This window comes from Herpailurus yagouaroundi, unplaced genomic scaffold, assembly GCF_014898765.1.
Source record: "Herpailurus yagouaroundi ecotype Mexico unplaced genomic scaffold, PumYag 190, whole genome shotgun sequence".
NCBI lineage: Eukaryota > Metazoa > Chordata > Mammalia > Carnivora > Felidae > Herpailurus > Herpailurus yagouaroundi.
Window position 1 is genome coordinate 1,924,891 of NW_024412421.1, and position 21,350 is coordinate 1,946,240.

The following is a 21,350-nucleotide window of genomic DNA, read 5'->3' on the forward strand; positions in this document are numbered from 1 at the left end:
TGGGACCCTCAACTGACTGCGTCACCCAGGCGCCCCTGGATTGCTTGTTTTCTTATTATTGAGTTTTAAGTGTTCTTTATAGAATTTGGATTAGCAGTGCTCTATCAGATGTGTCTTTTGCAAATATTCTCTCCCAATCTGTGGCTTGTGTTCTCATTCTCTTGGTAGTGTCTTTAACAGAGCAGAAGTTGTAAATTGTATTCAAGTCCAGATTATCAATTATTTATTTCATGAATGATTTCTTTGGTGTTGTATCTAAAAAGGCGTCAATGGGGTGCCCGGGTAGCTCAGTCAGTTAAGCGACCCACTCAGTTTCCACTCAGATCATGATCTCACTGTTCATGAATTCGAGCCCTGCATCAGGCTCCATGCTGACAATGTGGAGCCTGCTTGGTATCCTCTGTCTCCCTCTCTCTGCTCCTCCCCTGTTGTCTCTCTCTCAAAATAAATAAACATTAAAAATAAAAAATAAAAAGGCAGCACTATACCTAGGGTCATCTAGACTTTCTCCCATGTTGTTTTCTAGAAATTTTGTGGTTTAGCTTTTATATTTAGATTTATAATCCATTTTTAAGTTAATTTTTTTAAGGGTGTAAGGTCTAGCTCTAGATTATTATTTTTTTTGTTGTTTGTTTGTGGATGTCTACTTATTCCAGCACCATTATTTGAAGAGCCTATCTTTGTTCCATTATGTTGCCTTTGTTCCTTTCTTACAGATCAATTGACTGTATTTATGGGGGTCTGTTTTGGGGATACCTATTTTATTGATTTATCTGTTTATTCTTTTGCCTATACCACACAATCTTGATCACCACAGCTTTATACAGCTTTTTTTTTTTACCATAGATTTTGAAGTTGGGTAGTATGAGTTCTCCAATTTTGTTGTTGTTTTTCAACATAGAGTTGGCTATTTGGGCCTTTTGCTTCATTATAAAACTTAAGAATCTGTTAATGTCCATAAAATAACTTGCTGGTATTGGGATTGGGATTTATAGAGTCTATAGATTTAGGAAGAAGTGATATCTTCACAATATTGAGTCTTCCTGACCCAACATGGAACATCTCTATTTATTTAGTCAACTTTGATTTTATTCATCAGTTTATAGTTTTCTTCATATAAATCTTGGTATAAATTTTGTTAGCTGTATGCCTAAGTATTTCATTTGTGGATGTGCTGTTTTTAATTTCAAATTCTATTTGTCTGTTGTTGGTATATAGGAGAGCAATTGACTTTTGTATATTACACTTACATCCTAAAACTTGTTATATTCACTTATTAGTTCCAGTTTCTTTGTTGATTCCTTTGGTTTTTCTGAATAGACAATTATGTCTCCTGTGGTGAAAAACAGTTACGTGCCTTCTTTCCCAATCCATGTACCTTTTATTTCCTTTTCTTGCCTTATTGCATTAAAAAGGACTTGAGGTACAATGTTGAAACAAGTGGTAAGAAGGGACATATTTGCCTTGCATCTGATTTTAGTGAGAAGGATTAAGTTTCTCACCATTAAGTATGATTTTAGGTTTTTCATAGACAATCTTTGTCAAGCTGTGAAAGTTCCCCTCTATTCCTATTTTATTGAGATTTTTTATGATGAATGATGTTGGATTTTCTCAAATGCTTTTCTGCATCTGATCAAATGATTTTTCACTTTTACAGTGTTAATGTAATGTCTATGTTAATTGGTTTTCTAATAGGGAACCAGCTTTCATGCCTAAGATAAATCCCAATTGGTTGTATTGTGTAATACTTTTTATACTTTGTTGGAATCAATTTGCTAACATTTTGTTGAGGATTTTTGCATCTCTCTTCATAAAAGATACTGGTCTTTAGTTTTTTAATAACGTATTTGTCTTGTTTTTGGTATTAGGGTATTGCTCATATAATGAAGTAGGAAGTATTCCTTCTGTTCCTATCCTCTGAAAGAGATTGTGGAGAATTGATATAATTTATTCTTTAAATGTTTGATAGACGTCACTAGTAAACTGTTTAGATCTGATGCTTTCTGTCTTATAAACTAATTTATTATTGATTCAATTTCTTTTTTTAATTTTTTTAATATGAAATTTATTGCCAAATTGGTTTCCATACAACACCCAGTGCTCATCCCAACAGGTGCCCTCCTCAATACCCATCACCCACCCTTCCCTCCCTCCCACCCCCCATCAACCCTCAGTTTGTTCTCAGTTTGTAAGAGTCTCTTATGTTTTCGTTCCCTCCCTCTCAAAACTTTTTTTTCTTTTTCCATCCCCTCCCCCATGGTCTTCTGGTAAGTGTCTTAGGATCCACATAAGAGTAAAAACATATGATATCTGTCTTTCTCTGTATGACTTATTTCACTTAGCATACCACTTTCCAGTTCCATCCACATTGCTACAAAAGGCCATATTTCATTCTTTCTCATTGCCACGTAGTATTCCATTGTGTATATAAACGACAATTTCTTTATCCATTCATCAGTTGATGGACATTTAGCCTCTTTGCATAATTTGGCTATTGTTGAAAGTGCTGCTATAGGATACAAAATCAATGTACAGAAATCAGTTGCATTCTTATACACTAATAATGAAGCAACAGAAAGACAAATAAAGAAACTGATCCCATTCACAATTGCACCAAGAAGCATAAAATACCTAGGGATAAATCTATCCAAAGATGCATAAGATCTCTATGCTGAAAACTAAAGAAAGCTTATGAAGGAAATTGAAGAAGGTATAAAGAAATGGAAAAACATTCTGTGCTCATGGATTGGAAGAAAAAATATTGTCAAAATGTCAATACTACCCAAAGCCATCTACACATTCAATGCAATCCCAATCAAAATTGCACCAGCATTCTTCTTGAAACTAGAACAAGCAATCCTAAAATCCATATGGAACCACAAAAGGCCCCGAATAGCCAAAGGAATTTTGAAGAAGAAGACCAAAGCAGGAGGCACACAATCCCAGACTTTAGCCTCTACTACAAAGCTGTCATCACCAAGACAGCATGGTATTGGCACAAAAACAGACACATAGACCAATGGAGTGGAATAGAAACCCCAGAACTAGACCCACAAATGTATGGCCAACTAATCTTTGACAAAGCAGGAAAGAATATCCAATGGAAAGGAGACAGTCTCTTTAACAAATGGTGCTGGGAGAACTGGACAGCAACATGCAGAAGATTGAAACTAGACCACTTTCTCACACCATTCACAAAAATAAACTCAAAATGGATAAAGGACCTGAATGTGAGACAGGAAACCATCAAAACCCTAGAGGAGAAAGCAGGAAAAGACCTCTCTGACCTCAGCCGCAGCAATTTCTTACTTGACACATCCCTAAAGGCAAGAGAATTAAAAGCAAAAATGAACTCCTGGGACCTCATGAAGATAAAAAGCTTCTGCACAGCAAGGGAAACCACCAACAAAACTAAAAGGCAACCAACGGAATGGGAAAAGATATTTGCAAATGACATATCAGACAAAGGGCTAGTATCCAAAATCTATAAAGAGCACACCAAACTCCACACCCAAAAAACAAATAATCCAGTGAAGAAATGGGCAGAAAACATGAATAGACACTTCTCTAAAGAAGACATCCGGATGGCCAACAGGCACATGAAAAGATGCTCAACGTCGCTCCTCATCAGGGAAATATAAATCAAAACCACACTCAGATATCACCTCACGCCATTCAGAGTGGCCAAAATGAACAAATCAGGAGACTATAGATGCTGGAGAGGATGTGGAGAAACGGGAACCCTCTTGCACTGTCGGTGGGAATGCAAACTGGTGCAGCCACTCTGGAAAACAGTGTGGAGGTTCCTCAAAAAATCAAAAAGAGACCTACCCTATAATCCAGCAATAGCACTGCTAGGAATTTACCCAAGGGATACAGGAGTACTGATGCATAGGGACACTTGTACCCCAGTGTTTATAGCAGCACTCTCAACAATAGCCAAATTATGGAAAGAGCCTAAATGTCCATCTAATGATGAATGGATAAAGAAATTGTGGTTTATATACACAATGGAATACTACGTGGCAATGAGAAAGAACGAAATATGGCCCTTTGTAGCAACATGGGTGGAACTGGAGAGTGTTATGCTAAGTGAAATAAGCCATACAGAGAAAGACAGATACCATATGGTTTCACTCTTATGTGGATCCTGAGAAACTTAACAGAAACCCATGGGGGAGGGGAAGGAAAAAAAAAAGAGGTTAGAGTGGAAGAGAACCAAAGCATAAGAGACTCTTAAAAACTGAGAACAAACTGAGGGTTGATGGGGGTGGGAGGGAGGGGAGGGTGGGTGATGGGTATTGAGGAGGGCACCTTTTGGGATGAGCACTGGGTGTTGTATGGAAACCAATTTGGCAATAAACTTCCTATATTGAAAAAAAAAATAAATGAACATTTAAAAAAGAAGAGAAAGTGCTTCAGGGACTCTACCTTGCTAGGCGGGCTGCCCCTCTCCCGCTCCGGCTCCCTCTTGCCAATCCTTGTAGTCTGCATCCCCTCTCTGTCCGCATAACCTCTTCCATGGGTCTTGTCTATGCTTGGCTCCGGAGAGTCTGCTCTGCTAGTCTTCTGGCAGTTTTCTGGGTTATTTAGGCATATGTGGGTGGAATCTATGTGAGATGAGCCCAGTGTCCTCCTACGCCACCATCTTCCCAGAACTCCCCTGAACATGTTAAAAGAGTGTTGGTAGGCAAGTGTCTAATTGTATTTCAAATGGTATCTAATATTCTTATCAGTATCTAAAGAGCCTGTTACTCCATGTGACCTTATGTTTCGTTTCTTTTCTTTTAGGTATCTTTTATTCAAAACCTGGTATTTTGTGTAGAAAGAGTTTACCGTGTACCTGACTTTGGTGTCTGGGAAAGAGGCAGCAAATATAATAATGGCAGCACAGAACTACATTCAAGGTAATTTGCTGATTTGAGTGTTTTTTTTTTTTTGTTATTTAAATGTGTAGAATTTGAATAAAAATCAAAGTACTAGATTGCAACTGTATTATTTATCTTTTCATCTCTTATTTTTCTATATATGATAACAGATGAAATTCACTTAAAATTAAAGCAAGAAATTACTCTCAGTGCCCATATACAGGTCCAAGAAAAAGTACGGTATCTTTCCCAACCTCTCATGATGTCAGTATATGCATATCAGCCTCCAATCCAAGTCTTGGCCTTTCTGCTAAACCAAATCTTTCTTTTTTCTTTTTGAAATGACGCCATTTGAAAGATCAAATATATTAGGATTGTCAAACACCAAATGTATACACATTTAATGTAAAATTCCCTTCCATGTTGTAGAGCTGATTTTTTTTTTATCCTAATCAGAAACACCTTTCATATAAAACTGAACATTTTTTTTTTCTGTAGGTGGTGTGATCAACATCTTAAGTTCTGGTTTAGTGGGCTTGATAAACAATGATAACTGATGACTGAAGTTAGTGGTGTATTAATTTCCTTTACTCCTTATGGTGAGAGAAATAGCTTTAGTAACTGACTGTACCTTTCAGATATCCAAATTTTTTGCCTGGTAGGTTATCTTTTAACTGAAAAGTATAGCTCAATTGCACCATAAATAAAATACCTAGGAATAAACTTAACCAAGGAAGTGAAAGACCTGTACTCCAAAAAGTATAAAACACTGATGAAAGAAATTAAAAATGATACAAAAAAAGGAAAGATATTCTATGTTCATGGATTAGAAGAACCAATATTGTTATAGTGTCCATATTACTCATAGAAATCTACAGATACAATTACAGATGTAATTCCTATCAAAATTCCAGTGACATTTTTCACAGAACTAAAACAAATAATCCTAAAATTTTATGGAATTACAAAATACCCCAAATATTGAGAAAGAAGAACAAAGCTGGTGGTATCACAATTTCATATTTAAAGATATACTACAACGCTGTAAAACCAAAACAGCATATGAGTGACACAAAAATAGACACAAAGATCAATGGAACAGAACACAGAGCCTAGAAATAAATCCATACTTATATGGTCAATTAACCTGCATCAGAGAGGGAAAGGATATACAATGTTATACGAATGGTACTGCAAGAAATGGAAAGCCACATTGGAAAAGAATGAAACTGGATCAGTTTCTTACATAATACATAAAAATAATCTCAAAATGGATTAAAGACCTAAATGGTGAGGCCTGAAACTCTAAGAGTCCTAGAAGGAAAACTGGACAGTGTTTTTTTTTTGACATTAGCCATAGAAACATTTTTCTAGATATGTCTCTAGAGGTAAGGGAAACAAAAACAAAGTTGAACTATTGGGACTACACCAAAAGAAAAAGCTTTTGCCCAGTGAAGGAAACCACTAACAAAAAGGCAGTGTACTGAATGGGAGAAGATATTTGCAAATGGCATGTCTGATGAGGGGTTAATATCCAAAGTATATAAATAACTTATACAGTTTAACACCAAAGAAACAAAGAATTTGATTTAAAAATGGGCAGAGGACCAGAATAGACGTTTTTCAAAGAAGACATACATGTGGCCAACATTCACATGATAAGATGGTCAACATCACTAATTATCAGGGAAATGGTAATTGAAAGCACAATAAGATATCATTCTACACCTGTCAGAATAACTAAAATAAAAAACATAAACCACAAGCGTTGACAAAGATGTGGAGAAAAAGGAATCCTTGTGTACTGTTGGTGGAAATGCAAATTGGTATAGCCTCTGTGGAGAATAGTATAGAGTTCCTCAAAAAATTAAAAATAGAATTACCATATGATCCAGTAATTCCACTATTGAGTATTTACCCAAAGAAAATGAAAACACTAATTTGTAAAGATATGTAAACCCCAAATGCCCATTGATAGAGGAATAAATAAAGATGATGTGGTGTGTGTGTGTGTGTGTGTGTGTGCGCGCACGCGCACACACACACACACACACACACACACACACACACACACACATATATAGGGATGTTATTCCGCCATAAAAAAGAATGAGATATTCCCATCCACAACAACATGGATGGACCCAGAAGGTATCATGCTAAGTGAAATAAGTCAGAGAAAGACAAATTCCATATGATATCACTCATATATGGAATTTACAAAACAAAACAAAGATAAAAAGAGAAAAAACAAAAAACCAACTCTTAAATGCCGAGAACAAACTGGTGGTTGCTAGAGGAGAGGTGGCTGGGGGGATTGGTCAAATAAAGAGAATTAAGAATACACATACCTTTAAAAATTATTTTTTAAGTAGGCCTCATGCCCAATGTGGGCCTTGAATTTATGACTCTGACATTAAGAGTCACATCCTTTACTGACTGAGCCAGTCAGATGCCCCAAGAGTATACATATCTTAATGAGCAATGACTAATGTATATAATTGAGTCTTTATATTGTGCACCTTAAACTAATATAACACTGTGTTAATTATCCTGGAATTAAAAAAAGAAAAGTATAGTTCAATTAATTAGCTCAATCCAATTCACACTAAAAAACTTATTAAGAGCTTAATGGTTATCAGCTATAGGTCAGTTTAGGTCAGTGAGACTTAAATGAACTAGAGAAACAGTGTAGGAAACACTGGTTAAGAGGATATACTTTTTTGAATACAAGGACTAATCACACACACAAAAGTTAAGCTGATATAAGATACTTAGTAAACTAAAAATTGGGTCCAGGTCATTAGCTGTATACTATCCCTATGCCTCAGTTTCCTTCTCTACAAAATGAAGACAATAATAGTTTCTACTTTATGAAGTTGCTATAATGATTAAGTTAATATATACAAATAATTTGAATACCTAGCAGAAGTCAGCACTAGAATGCAGGTGTACTCACACATTTCAGAATATGTTAATAACAAATATTGAAACAAAGAGGTTTTTCCTATTAACTCTGGGAAAGTAATATACACACATTTTTCTATAAGTTTTATGATTTATATGAGGCATTTTGAAGTATAGAGCAGAATACTAGCAATCAGAAAAGAAGTCAGTGAAGTCGAGAAATGATTTGTGGGAAAGTTCAGTTCAGACATTAAACAAATTCTGGAAAATACTAAAACTAGGAAAATAAATAGGAAGTTATATTTCAGCTATCATTCAAATTAAGTTCTTAACACTCCAGATTATCATTCAAATTGTAAGAAAAAGTGGATCTAATTAGAAAAGATGATATTTTAAAATGTACCTTTACAGTATTTATGATTTATCAGCCCCCTTCTCTGCTTTTTTGTTAACTATTTTGTATATTCCAATGTGAACCCAGTGACATTTTCAGTATAAAATATTTAGAGTTTGGGATTCTCTGTTTACAAAAAAAAAAAAAATGTAAACTCAGAATGTACCTTGAGTTAAAGTTAACATTACCCCTAGAAAGTGAGGGTATTGGAATGTCCCCAGTGAAAAAAAACAGAAACTCCAACATGTGTAACTGAAGTGCCAACCTTTAAGTTGAATCATTAGGGATTTTATTTCAAGGCTCCGAAGATCATTATGTAATGTTCTCTGCTATCTTTTGCTTGCAAAATCAGTCTTAATTTGTGGCATGTTAGTTTTTTGTTTTTGTTTTTGTTTTTGTTTTTAATTTTTTTTCAACGTTTTTATTTTATTTTTGGGACAGAGAGAGACAGAGCATGAACGGGGGAGGGGCAGAGAGAGAGGGAGATACAGAATCTGAAACAGGCTCCAGGCTCTGAGCCATCAGCCCAGAGCCTGACGCGGGGCTCGAACTCCCGGACCGCGAGATCGTTACCTGGCTGAAGTCGGACGCTTAACCGACTGCGCCACCCAGGCGCCCCTGCATGTTAGTTTTATTCAAATGGATGGGAAATGAAGTTTGCTATTTGGATTTGGATGATGGGTTTTACACATTTAACATTTCTCTCCTACTTTTCTATGGTGTATCACTTTACAATTCCCCAAAAAAGAACTTCAAGCATTTTTATTTTCCCCCAAACATTACTGAACTCAGGTCTCCACATGTGTGTTTTGGGTGTGTCATGTCTGGTGCCAAAAGAGTCTGTTGTAAAATCGCAGAATTGAGCCTCATGGCCCTCATGCACTCAGTGATGGCAGTGGTGGTAGGAGGCTGGTAGCCTCTGCTTACACGTGGGTAGTGGAATGTAGAGCTGCTATGAACCGGGGACTCTGTCTCTTGTTGCTAAGACATCCCAGAAATATCTCTTCCTAGTTGTATGTGTTTTTTACTACTTAATACAATATCCTTTCTATATAATTAAGCTGTTCCATAATTTCAGACATCCTGAAATAGTATATGATAATTCTTGCTATAAGAACTCATACTTCTCTGTGTTCTGACTTTCTTTGCCTCTCTTCATCTCTAGGCCATTCAGTCTCCTTGGCAGGAGTCAGAGAAAGAGCACAATCTGACTAGTTCCGGTGCTCACCAAGGCCTTGGCCAAAGTGACTGTCTTGAGAAATGTTTCTTTCTTTCCTTGCCACACTGCACACATCCCTTCTAAGCTGCACCTTGTGCAAAAAAGATTACCACCTCTGGGCCCCCACTACACATTCACATAGTATTCAGCATCCATACTCAGGTGTTCTTTAATCATTGCAATCTGTGTCTCTGTACAGTTATAGTATGTTTTTTTATTTAGTCCACACAGGGAACATATTACTGTCTTTTATGGGAGGAAGCTAAAGTTTAGAAGGTTTTGTGATTCTCCTCCCACATACCTTAAATAGTGCAAATCACTGTGTGGTACAGCTAGAACTGGATTCCAGGTGTTTGGCCTTCAAATGAAAGCTGTTTCTACTGGATCATGTTGTAATTTAAAGTCTTAAAAAGTTTTCTAAAGTTTGAAATAGCATAGGTGTGCAATCGTGGTGAAATTTTGATAAGTTTTAAAGATATCTTTAATCATTAAAGTTTGATTTAGCTCAATGCTTTGGTCATTCCCTTCCCAATCTCCTCTTTTCAGTCCCAGGTTTGCTGGTATCTATCTCTTTTAGTTCAAGTTCCTTAATTATTTTGTATTTCTTACATAAATCCCGGAAGTTTCTTTTGTAAAAAGTGATTTCATTACATTTATCTGAATGTCATTCTAGCAGAAACTACCCTTTTCAGGGCTTTAGTAAAAGGACCTATTGCCCTAAGCTTAAAGTGATTCTCTTAAAATGTTTCCTAAGGAACTGTTCCCATTTCTTCTGGTTTTACTGTTGACCCTACTTTCCTCAAGCAACATGCTCCTTTCAGTTGCTACTAGTGGGGTTAGAACTATATCAGATAATTCTCTCTTCTTCTGTTCAATCTCTAAGTCTTCTAGTAAGTTCCTATACACTTATAAATCCTATATTTTAATTTAATTGCATTTTCCTCCAAATATAATCTTGGTACATATTTAATGTAGCATAAGTCTTCTTAGCCCCTGGAGTTAAGTATCCAAGTAGTCTTCTCAACTGCTCCAAGTTTAATTTAGGTATTTTAATCTTAATATTTCCCCCTCTTCATTTATGTAAGGATATTCCTATTCCTCAGGGCTATCTTTAAACCAAAACTCTTTGTTTTGGAGAAGAAAGGAGTCTTCTATAAAATAAGAATTTAATCTCAAACCTAACTTTGAACTGTTTTGGTTATTGGGAAGCAAAAAGGAAAGCTGTATTTAATAACTTAGTAATGCAGATATATACCCAAATGGAAAGATAAGTTTTTGAAAGGTTGACTCCTAAATAGAACTTTACATTTAACAGCATAATTACCTTTTTTCACTTTGTGAAATCTTGTATTTGCAGTATGAAAAAGACCTTAGAAGCAAGGAATTTAAATGTGATTTTTCAAGCTTTTTATTTTTTAATGGTTTTATGTTCTATTCTCTTGGCTTTTCCAGTAAAGAATGTTATCATTAAAATCTCAAATAAGTAACCATCATAACGATACTTTACTCCATTTAAGATGCCTTTAGTGACCATTTTTTCCTATACACTGTTATTTAAAGTAACTACTTAGTCTTTTTCAGTTATTTTTTACATCATTTTCTAGTCATTGAGTTATGATACAAGCAACTATCGATCTGTTTTGCTTCATTTTATGAATTTTTACCACACTGAACAATTCATGAACATCCATTAAAACCATAGTACTGTAAAGTCCTTGTTCTTTCAGTATGATTGGGTAACTCAGGGAGTTAAAACATAGTGTTAATAAGCAGGAGACTGAATTTAGTTCCCATGCTTGCCAGTTCATTTTTTGGATTCCATAGTGAGTTATAAATCACTTTGTCCAAACCCATCCTTTGTCTAGTAAAACTTGATTTATGTAACAAATCACATTATTACAAGCTATATCCCAAGAAATGTCACTTTTAGTTCTTTTAAATGAATGTTGAGGTAACACCTTGCAAGAATCAAATTGGTGTACGTTCTATTGATAATAGTGCCCTAATATTAATATATTCAATTGCTAATCATAGAATAACTTAATTTTCTGAGTGTCTTATGCCAGTAAAGCATTTTTAATTCTTACAACATAATGTGTTATATTTGCCAGTAAAATGTAAATCACATTAGGAGTATGTTTGAATATCTGAATAACTTGATTTAAATAAGCATTGAATAGTAAATTAACATATTTGTGAATTTCAATTAAGTCCAATTATTTAACCAGTTACATTGGGAAAGAAAGTTAAAATGGGAAGATTTCAACATTTACTATATTCCAGTACAACGTTTATTTCTTTTGTAATGGTTTATTTGGAAGACTATTTCTAAATTCATCTCTTAGCCATCTTTTTATACCATTATTAAAGACAGAACCTTGGGCTGGCTACATTATGTATTTCTTTTAGCACAGACTTTCTTATGTATTTGCCTTTTGAATAAGTTACTTTTTTTCTCACTTCTCAAAATACTGCAAACGATCTTAATAACACATACCTCACAGTGTAGGGGGAAGTTTTCTGGTTTTACTAGGTTAGATGCATGTGTTTGTACATAAACCACCACATATACTTTACTTGGACTTAATTCCTTTAGGTTCCAGGTCTTGTCATTGCTCTAAAATGTCTTTGGATATGAAAAGAGACCACTCTCCTTGTCTTGAGTATACTAGCAGTACTATGTGAAATGTTATGTAAATTTGTTTAACCTGTGTGAAATGTTAGACTGCAGATTTGAGTCAGTAGGACAGTATCTTAAACCCAGATTATTGGCTCATTTGTTCTTGAAAACCAGGGTAAAGTGGTCAGCATAAATTCTAGTAGGGAACAGAGATTTCACCAAAGACAGAGTGAGGATGCATTTGAAAGCTACTTACATTTAATCTCTTGGGACTTTAGTATGTGTCCTCATTTTAGAAGTAGGAGTTAATGAAAGAAATATAAGACTTGTACGTTGAAAACTACAAAAAAAAATGTTGAAAGAAATTAAAGGCAACATACAAAAATGGAAAGATATGCTGTGTTCTGTGTAATCTATACCAAAATCCAACTGTCTTTTTGCAGAAATTGACAAACTGATCCTAAAATTCATGTGGAAATGCAAGGAACCCAGAATAGCTAAAGCCATCTTGAGAAATAACAAAGTTGGCTCACACTTTTCATTTTCAAAGTTTACTACTGTACTATGCTTATTATATATATAATAATATGCTATAATAATTAAATAATGTGATGATGGCTTAAGAACGGATATAGAGATCAATAGAATTGACCGTTCAAAAATAAATCCATATATTTGTGGTCAGTTGATTTTGATGAAGGTACAGACAATTCACTAGTCTTTTCAACAAATGGTGATGGGGCAACTGGGTATCTGCATGCAAAAGAGTGAATTTGGATCCCTACTTCACACCATATACAAAAATTAATTGGAAATGGATCAAAGACCTATATGTAAGAGATAAAACTGTAAAACTGTTAGAAGAAAACATAGTTGTAAATCATTGTGACCTTGGGTTAGACAAGGTCACACTTTAGATATAACACCTAAGGTACAAGCAGGCAGCTACAACAGAAAGATTCTCTACAGGTTTTTGTGTGAACAAAAGATTTCGGTTTTCTGGGATGAATGCCCAATAATACAGACGGTAGGTAGTTGCGTATTTAGATTTCAAAGAAACTGTAAAACTTTTTTCAGAGTCCTATTTTACTTTCCTACCAGCAATGTATAAATGATACAATTTGTTTGCATCTTTGCCAGCATTTGGTGTTATCCCTATTTTTTATTTTAGTTACTCAGATTGGTTTATAGTGCTATCTCCTTGTGGCTTTAATTTGCATTTCCTAGTGGATAATGATGTTGGATCTTTTCATGTGCTTATTTGCCATCTGTAGATTCTCTTCAGTGACATGTCTCTTCATTCAGGTTTTTTGTTCATTTTCTGCTTGGGTTGTTTTTTTAATATTGATTTCTTGATAGTTTTGCTTTTTAAATTTTTTTCATGTTTCTTTATTTTTGAGAGAGATAGAGCTGGGGAGGGGCAAAGAGAGAGGGAGACACAGAATCCAAAGCAGGGTCCAGGATCTGAGTTGTCAGCACAGAGCTCAACGCAGGGCTTGAACTGACGAACTGTGAGATCATAACCTGAGTTGAAGTCTGACACAACCGACTGAGCCACCCAGGCACCCAGATTTCTTGATAGTTTTTCATGTAATTCCAGATACTAGTCTTTTGTCAGATAAGTGTTTTGCAAATATATTCTCCCAATGTATATCGTGTCTTTGCATCCTCTTAACAGAGTCTTTCACAGAGCAAAAATTTTTTATTTTAACAAAATTCAACTTATCAAGTTTTCCTTTTATGGGTTGTACATTGGTATAGTCTGATAACTACTTGCCTGACCCTTGATCCTTAAGATTTTCTCCAACAACTTGTTTTCCAAGAGTTGTATAATTTTATGTCTTATATTTAAGTTCATGATCCATTTTAAGTTAATAATCTATAAGGTTCGATGAGACTTAGGTTGAAGTTCTTTTTTCTTTTTTTATCTAAGAATGTCCAGTTGTTCCAGAATCATCTGTGTTCGTTAAAAAGACTATCATTCCTCCATTGAAATGCCTTTGAGCTATTAAAAATAAAGTGGGCACATTTGTATCAGTATATTTTGGGGTTCTATATGTCTGTGCCTCCACCAATACTATACAGATTTGATATAATCATGAGATTTTTCTTCTTTAGGCTGTTAATATTATGATGGCTTATATTGATTGCATTTTGATTACTGAAGCAGGCTTTTGTCTCTGGAATCAAGTCTACGTGGTCAGTTATGGTGATAATTCATTTCATATGTTGCTAAATTGTTTAGTCATTTGTTGAAAAGGATATTAATCTATATAGGTGAGGGATATTGGTGTATAGTTGTCTTTTTGGGTACTGTCTTTGTCTGGTTTTGGTATCAGTGTAATGCCAGCTTCATAAAATAAACTCCAAAGTTCTCTCCTGTTTTCTGGCAGAGAGTATATAGAATTTTGGTATTAACTTTTTTTTTTGGCCATTTTGAAATTATGGATTAAATATCCTTAAAAGTTATAGGACTATTCAAATGATTTATTTCATATGGGTGAGTAGTGGTAATTTTTTTCTAAGAATTCATTATTTTTTCTAAGTTGTCAAATTCATGTATATAGAATTATTTACAGTGTTTTATTATATTTTTGTTATATACTGTGTCTTTTATGATATTTCCTTTTATTCCTCACATTGGTCATTTCTATCTTTTATCTTATTTCTTTGTCAGATCTGCTAGAGGTTTGTCAATTTTCACTAGCTTTTCAAAGAATGAGTTGTTTCACTGATTTTTTTCTATTATTTCCCTGTTTTGAATTTCATTGATTTCTGTTCTTATCTGTATATTTTTTCTTTTTGATTTGGGTTTATTTTGTTCTTTTTCTAAGTTCTTTATGATGGAGATAGGTAATTGATTTGAGGCTTTTTCTCTTTCTAGGATATGCATTTAGTGTTAAAAATTTCCCTCTCAGCACTCCTTTAGCTGTTCTACTCAAATTTTGATGTTATATATTCATTTTCTTTTTTTCCAGTTTTTAAAAAGTTTATTTGTTTAAACTCAGGTTAGTTAGCATACAGTATAGTGTTGCTTTCAGGATTAGAACCCTGCAATTAATCACTTACATATAACACACAGTGCTCATCCCAAGTGCCCTCCTTAAATGCCCATCACCCATTTAGCCCATCCCCCTACACACCTCCCCTCCAGCCACCCTCAGTTTCTTCTCTGTATTTAAAAGTTTCTTATGGGGCGCCTGGGTGGCGCAGTCGGTTAAGCGTCCGACTTCAGCCAGGTCACGATCTCGCGGTCCGTGAGTTCGAGCCCCGCGTCGGGCTCTGGGCTGATGGCTCGGAGCCTGGAGCCTGTTTCCGATTCTGTGTCTCCCTCTCTCTCTGCCCCTCCCCCGTTCATGCTCTGTCTCTCTCTGTCCCAAAAATAAAAATAAAACGTTGAAAAAAAAAATTAAAAAAAAAAAGTTTCTTATGATTTTACCTCCATCTCTGTTTTTATCTTATTTTTCCTTCACTTCCCCTATGTTCATCTGTTGTGCTTCTTGAATTCAGTGTATGCGTGAAATCATACATTTGTCTTTCTCTGCCTGACTTATTTTACTTAGCATAATACCCTCTAGTTCAATCCACGTTGTTGGAAGTGGTAAGATTTCATTGTTTTTGACTGCTGAGTCATATCCCATTTACCATATTCTTTTTTCCTTTTACGGGAAATAACACATTTATTTATTTATTATTTATTTATTATTTATTTATTTTAATATAATTTATTGTCAGATTGGTTAACATACAGTGTGTAAAGTGTGCTCTTGGTTTTTGAATTCGATTCCCGTGGTTCATCACTTACATACCACACCCAGTGCTCATCCCAGCAAGTGCCCTCCTCAGTGCCCATCACCCATTTCCCCCTCTCCCCCACCCTCCCATCCACTCTCAGTTTGTTCTCTTTATTTAAGTGTCTCTTATGCTTTGCCTCCCTTCCTCTCTGTTTGTAACTATTTTTTTCCCTTCCCTACCCCCATGGTCTTCTGTTCAGTTTCTCAAGATCTACATATGAGTAAAAACATATGATATCTGCCCTTCTCTGACTGACTTATTTCACTCAGCATAACACCTTCCAGTTCCATCCATGATGCTGCAAGTAGCATGATTTCATCCTTTGTCATTGCCAGGTAGTATTCCATTGTATATAAAAACCACATCTTCTTGATCCATTCATCAGTTGATAGACATTTAGGCTCTTTCCATAATTTGGCTATTGTCGATAGAGCTGCTATATACATTGGGGTACATGTGCCCCTATGAATCAGCACTCCTGTTTTTTTTAAATACAAATTTTTTGTTTTATTTTGTAATTCATTGTTGCACAGTATCAGAAGATGATCCAAGCTGCAGTTCATTATTAATATCATTTCTTCTTTGTTCTCCTGGCAATTCTGATGACATGCTTGATATTGGCATGTGGTGGAATGGTACTGAGTAGTCTGCTAATGAAGGCGGAATAGCAGCCAGATCAACCGAAGTCACACTGGGCACCCTTACAGAAGATGGCTGATACATGAGAACCCCTTTGATTGGGCTGCTTTGTGCTTCTGACATAAAGATGCATTTCCTTTTGGCAGGAGGGTCTTCCTCTATATCAGAAGAGCTTTCTATAGTCAAGTCAATAATATCCACTTTCTTCTTGCTTGTCTCATTGGCTACCATCACTGAACAAGGCTTACTGAGGACACTTGAACTGTATCCCTGTATCCCTTAGATAAATTGCTAGCAGTGCTATTGCTGGGCCATAGGGTAGTTGTATTTTTAATTTTTTGACAAATCTCTACACTGTTTTCCAGAGCAGCTGCAACAGTTTGCATTCCCACCAACAGTGCAAGAGGGTTCCCATTTCTCCACTTCCTCACCAGCATCTGTTGTTTCCTAAGTTGTTAATTTTAGCCACTCTGACCAGTGTGAGGTGGTATCTAGGTGTGGTGTTGATTTGTATTTCCCTGATGATGAGTGATGTTGAGCATCTTTTCATGTGTCTGTTCGCCATCTGGATGTTTTGAAAAGTGTCTATTAATGTCTTCTTCCCATTTCTTCACTAGATTATTTGTTTTGGGGTGTTAAGTTTGGTTAAATTCTTTATAGATTTTGGATACTAACCCTTTATCCAATATGTCATTTGCAAATATCTTTTCGCATTCCATCTTGGTTGACTCTTAGTTTTGTTGATTGTTTCCTTTGCTGTGCGGAAGCTTTTTATCTTGATAGGTCCTAACAGTTCATTTTTGCTTTTAAGTCCCTTGCCTTTGGACATGTTGACCAAGAAATTACTGCAGCTGAGGTCAAACAGGGTGTTGCCTGCTTTCTACTCTTGGGTTTTGATGGTTTCCTGTCACACATTTAGGTCTTTCATCCATTTTGAGTTTATTTTTCTGTATGGTGTAAGAAAGTGGTCTAGTTTCATTCTTCTGCATATTGCTGTCCAGTTCTCCCAGCAACTTTTGCTAAAGAGACTGTGCCCCCCCCCCCCCCCACTGGATACTCTTTCCTGCTTTGTCAAAGATTAGGTGACCATACATTTGTGGGTCTATTTCTGGGTTCTCTATTCCATTGATCTTTGTGTCTGTTTTTGTGCCAATACTACACTGTCTTGATGATTGTGCTTTGTAGTAGAGGCTAAAGTCTGGGATTGTGAGGCCTCCCACTTTTGTTTTCCTCCTCAATATTACTTTAATTATTTGGGGTCTTTTGTGGTTCCATACAAATTTTAGGATTATTTGTTTTAGCTTTGAGAAGAATCCTGGTGCAATTTTGATTAGGATTGCATTGAATGTGTAGATTGCTTTGGGTAGTATTGACATTTGAACAATATTTATTCTTCCAATCCATGAGCATGGAATGTTTTTCCATTTCTATGTGTCTTCGTCAATTTTACTCATAAGTTTTCTATAGTTTTCAGCACATAGATCTTTTATAACTTTGGTTAGGTTTATTCCCTAGGTATTTTATGGTTCTTGGTGCAATTGTGAATGGGATCAGTTTCTTTATTTGTCTTTCTGTTGCTTCATTATTGGTATATAAACATGCAAACGGTTTCTGTACATTGATTTTATATCCTGCAACTTTGCTGAATTTATGTATCAGATCTAGCAGCTTTTTGGTGGAGTCTTTCGGGTTTTCCATGCCATCTGCAAAAAGTGAGAGTTTGATTTCTTTGACAGTTTGGATGCCTTTTAGTTCCTTTTTTTGTCTAATTGCTGATGCTAGTATTTCCAACACTATGTTAACCAACAGTGGTGAGAATGGACATCGCTGTCATGTTCCTGATCTCAGTGAGAAAACTCTCAGTTTTTCTCCATTGAGGATGGTATTAGCTGTGGGCTTTTCATATATGGCTTTTATGATGTTTAAGTATGTTCTTTCTATCCCGACTTTCTTGAGGGTTTTTGTTAAGAAAGAATGCTGTATTTTGTCAAATGATCTTTCTGTATCTATTGACAGGATCATACGGTTCTTATCCTTTCTTTTAGTAATGTGATGTATCACATTGGTTGATTTGCGAATATTGAACCAACCCTGCAGCCCAGGAATGAATCCCACTTGATCATGGTGAATAATTCTTTTTATATGCTGTTGAATTCGATTTGCTAGTATCTTGTTGAGAATTTTTGTCTCCATGTTCATCAGTGATATTGGCCTGTAATTCTTTTTTGTGGGTCTCTGTCTGGTTTGGGAATGAAGGTAATGCTGGCTTCATAGAATGAGACTGGAAGTTTTCCTTCCTTTTCCATTTTTTGGAACAGCTTGCGAAGGATAGGTATTACTTCTGCTTTAATTGTCTGGTAGGAATCCTCTGGGAAGCCATCTGGCCAGGACTCTTATTTGTTGGGAGATTTTTGATAACTGATTCAATTTCTTCACTGTTATGGGTCTGTTCAAATTTTCTATTTCTTCTTATTTGAGTTTTGTTAGTGTGTGGGTGTCTAGGAATTTGTCCCTATCTTCCAGAGTGTCTAGTTGGTTAGCATATAATTTTTCATAGTATTCTCTAATAATTGCCTGTATTTCTGAGGGATTGGTTGTGATAAGTCCATTTTCATTCGTAATTTTTTTCTATTTAGGTCCTCTCTCTTTTCTTTATGAGCAGTCTGGCTAGGGATTTATCAATTTGGTTTATTTAAAAAAACAGCTCTTACTTTCATTCATTTGTTCTGTTTGTTTTTTTTTTTTTGATTCTGTATTTATTTCTTCTCTGATCTTTATTATTTCTCTTCTTCTACTGGGTTTGGGGTTTCTTTGTTGTTCTGCTTCCTTTAGGTGGGCTGTTAGATTTTGTATTTGGGATTTTTTTTTGTTTCTTTACATAGACCTGGATTGCAATGTATTTTCCTCCTAGGACTGCCTTTGCTGCATCCCAAACCGTTTGGATTGTGTGTTTTAATTTTTCTTGTGTTAAATTTTGTGTTTTCATTTCTTTCCATATATTTTTAAATTTCTTGTTTAATTGTCTGGTTGAACCATTCAATCTTTAGTAGGATGTTCTTTAACCTCCATGCATTTGGAGGTTTTCCAGACTGTTTCCTGTGGTTGATTTCAAAATTCAAAGCATTTTGATATGAAAGTGTGCATGGTATGATCTCAATTCTTTGATATTTATTGAGAGCTGTTTTGTGACCCAGTATGTTATCTATCTCGAAGAGTGTTCCATGTGCACTCGAGAAGAATGAGTATTCTGCTGCTTCAGGATGAAAAGTTCCAAGTATGTATGTCAAATCCATCTGGTCCAGTGCGTCCTTCAGGGCCGTTGTTTCTTTATTGATTTTCTGTCTAGATGATCTGTCCACTGTTGTAAGTGGAGTATTAAAGTCCCCTGCAATTGCCACATTCTTACCAATAAAATTGCTTATGATTGTGAATAATTGTTTTATATATTTTGGTGATACCAAATTGGGTGCATAAACATTTACAATTGTTAGCTCTTCTTGATGGATAGACCCTGTAATTATAATATAATTTCCTTCTTCATCTCTTGTTATAGCCTTTAGATTAAAATATAGTTTGTCTGATATAAGTATGGCTATCCCAGCTTTCTTTTGACTTCCAGTAGCATGATAGATTGTTCTCCATCCCCTCACTTTCAATCTGAAGGTGTCCTCAGGTCTAAAATTTATCTCTTGTAGACAGCAAATAGATGGGTCTTGTATTTTTTATCCATTCTGATACCCTATGTCTTTTGGTTGGAGCATTTAGTCCATTTACATTCAGTGTTATTATAGAAAGGTATGGTTTTAGAGTCATTTTGATGTCTGTAGGTTTCATGCTTGTAGTTCTGTCTCTGGTCCTTTTTGGTCTTTGCAACATTCCACTCACAGAGTCCCCCTTAGGATCTATTGTAGGGCTGGTTTAGTGGTGATGAATTCCTTCAGTTTTTGCTTGTCTGGGAAAACCTTGATCCCTCCTTCTATTCTGAATGACAGGCTTGCTGGATAAAGGATTCTTGACTGCATATTTTTCCTATTCAACACACTGAAAATTTCCTGCCACTCCTTTCTGACCTGACAAGTTTCAGTGGATAGGTCTGCTACTACTCTTATAGGTTAAGGCCCATTTGTCCATAGCTGCTTTCAGAATTCTCTCTTTATCTTTGTATTTCACTAGTTTCACTATGATATGTTGTACAGATTGATTCAAGTTATGTCTGAAGGGAGTGTTCTATGCCTCCTGAGTTTCAATGTCTGTTTCCTTCCCCAGATTGGGGAAGTTCTCAGCTATGCTTTGTTAAGTACATGTTGGCCCCTTTCTCTTTTCTTCTCCTCCTCCTCCTCCTCCTCCTCCTCCTCCTCCTCCTCCTCCTCCTTCTTCTTCTTCTTCTTCTTCTTCTTCTTCTTCTTCTGGAACTCCTATTATATGGATATTGTTCCGTTTCATTGAATCACTTAGTTCTCTAATTCTTCCCTCCTGGTCCAGAATTTGTTTACCTCTCTTTTTCTCAGCTTCCTCTTTTTCCATAATTTTATCTTCTATTTCACTTAATCTCCCCTCTGCCTCTTCAATCCTCTCTGTCACTTCCTCTAGTTTATTTTGCACCTCATTTACAGCATTTTAAAATTCATCATGACTATTTTTTAGTTCCTTGCTTTCTGCAGCAGTATATTTTCTGCTGTCTTCTATGCTTTTGTTCAAGTCCAGCGATTAATTTTATGACTATTTTCCTAAATTCTTGTTCAGCTATATTGTTTATATCTGGTTTGATCATTTCTTCAGCTGTTATTCTTCCTGGAATTTCTTTTGGGGAGAATTCTTCTGTTTTGTCATTTTGGCTAGTTTTCCGTCCCTTATGTGTTTGTTCATGTGTTTGTTCATGAAAGCTTGTTCATGTGCTGCACCTGTGAG

The 21,350-nt window shown here is 35.6% G+C and overlaps 1 protein-coding gene across 6 annotated transcripts in view; it reads left to right on the forward strand.

The window, feature by feature from the left end:
* PHKB (phosphorylase kinase regulatory subunit beta) overlaps positions 1-21,350 on the forward strand; it is a 267,004-nt gene that overhangs the window by 112,436 nt on the left and 133,218 nt on the right. For all 6 annotated transcript variants that reach the window (XM_040497929.1, XM_040497930.1, XM_040497932.1 and 3 more), the window contains one exon: positions 4,792-4,907. In XM_040497929.1, the coding sequence (XP_040353863.1) occupies positions 4,792-4,907 (116 nt within the window). The remainder of the gene's footprint in view (positions 1-4,791; positions 4,908-21,350) is intronic.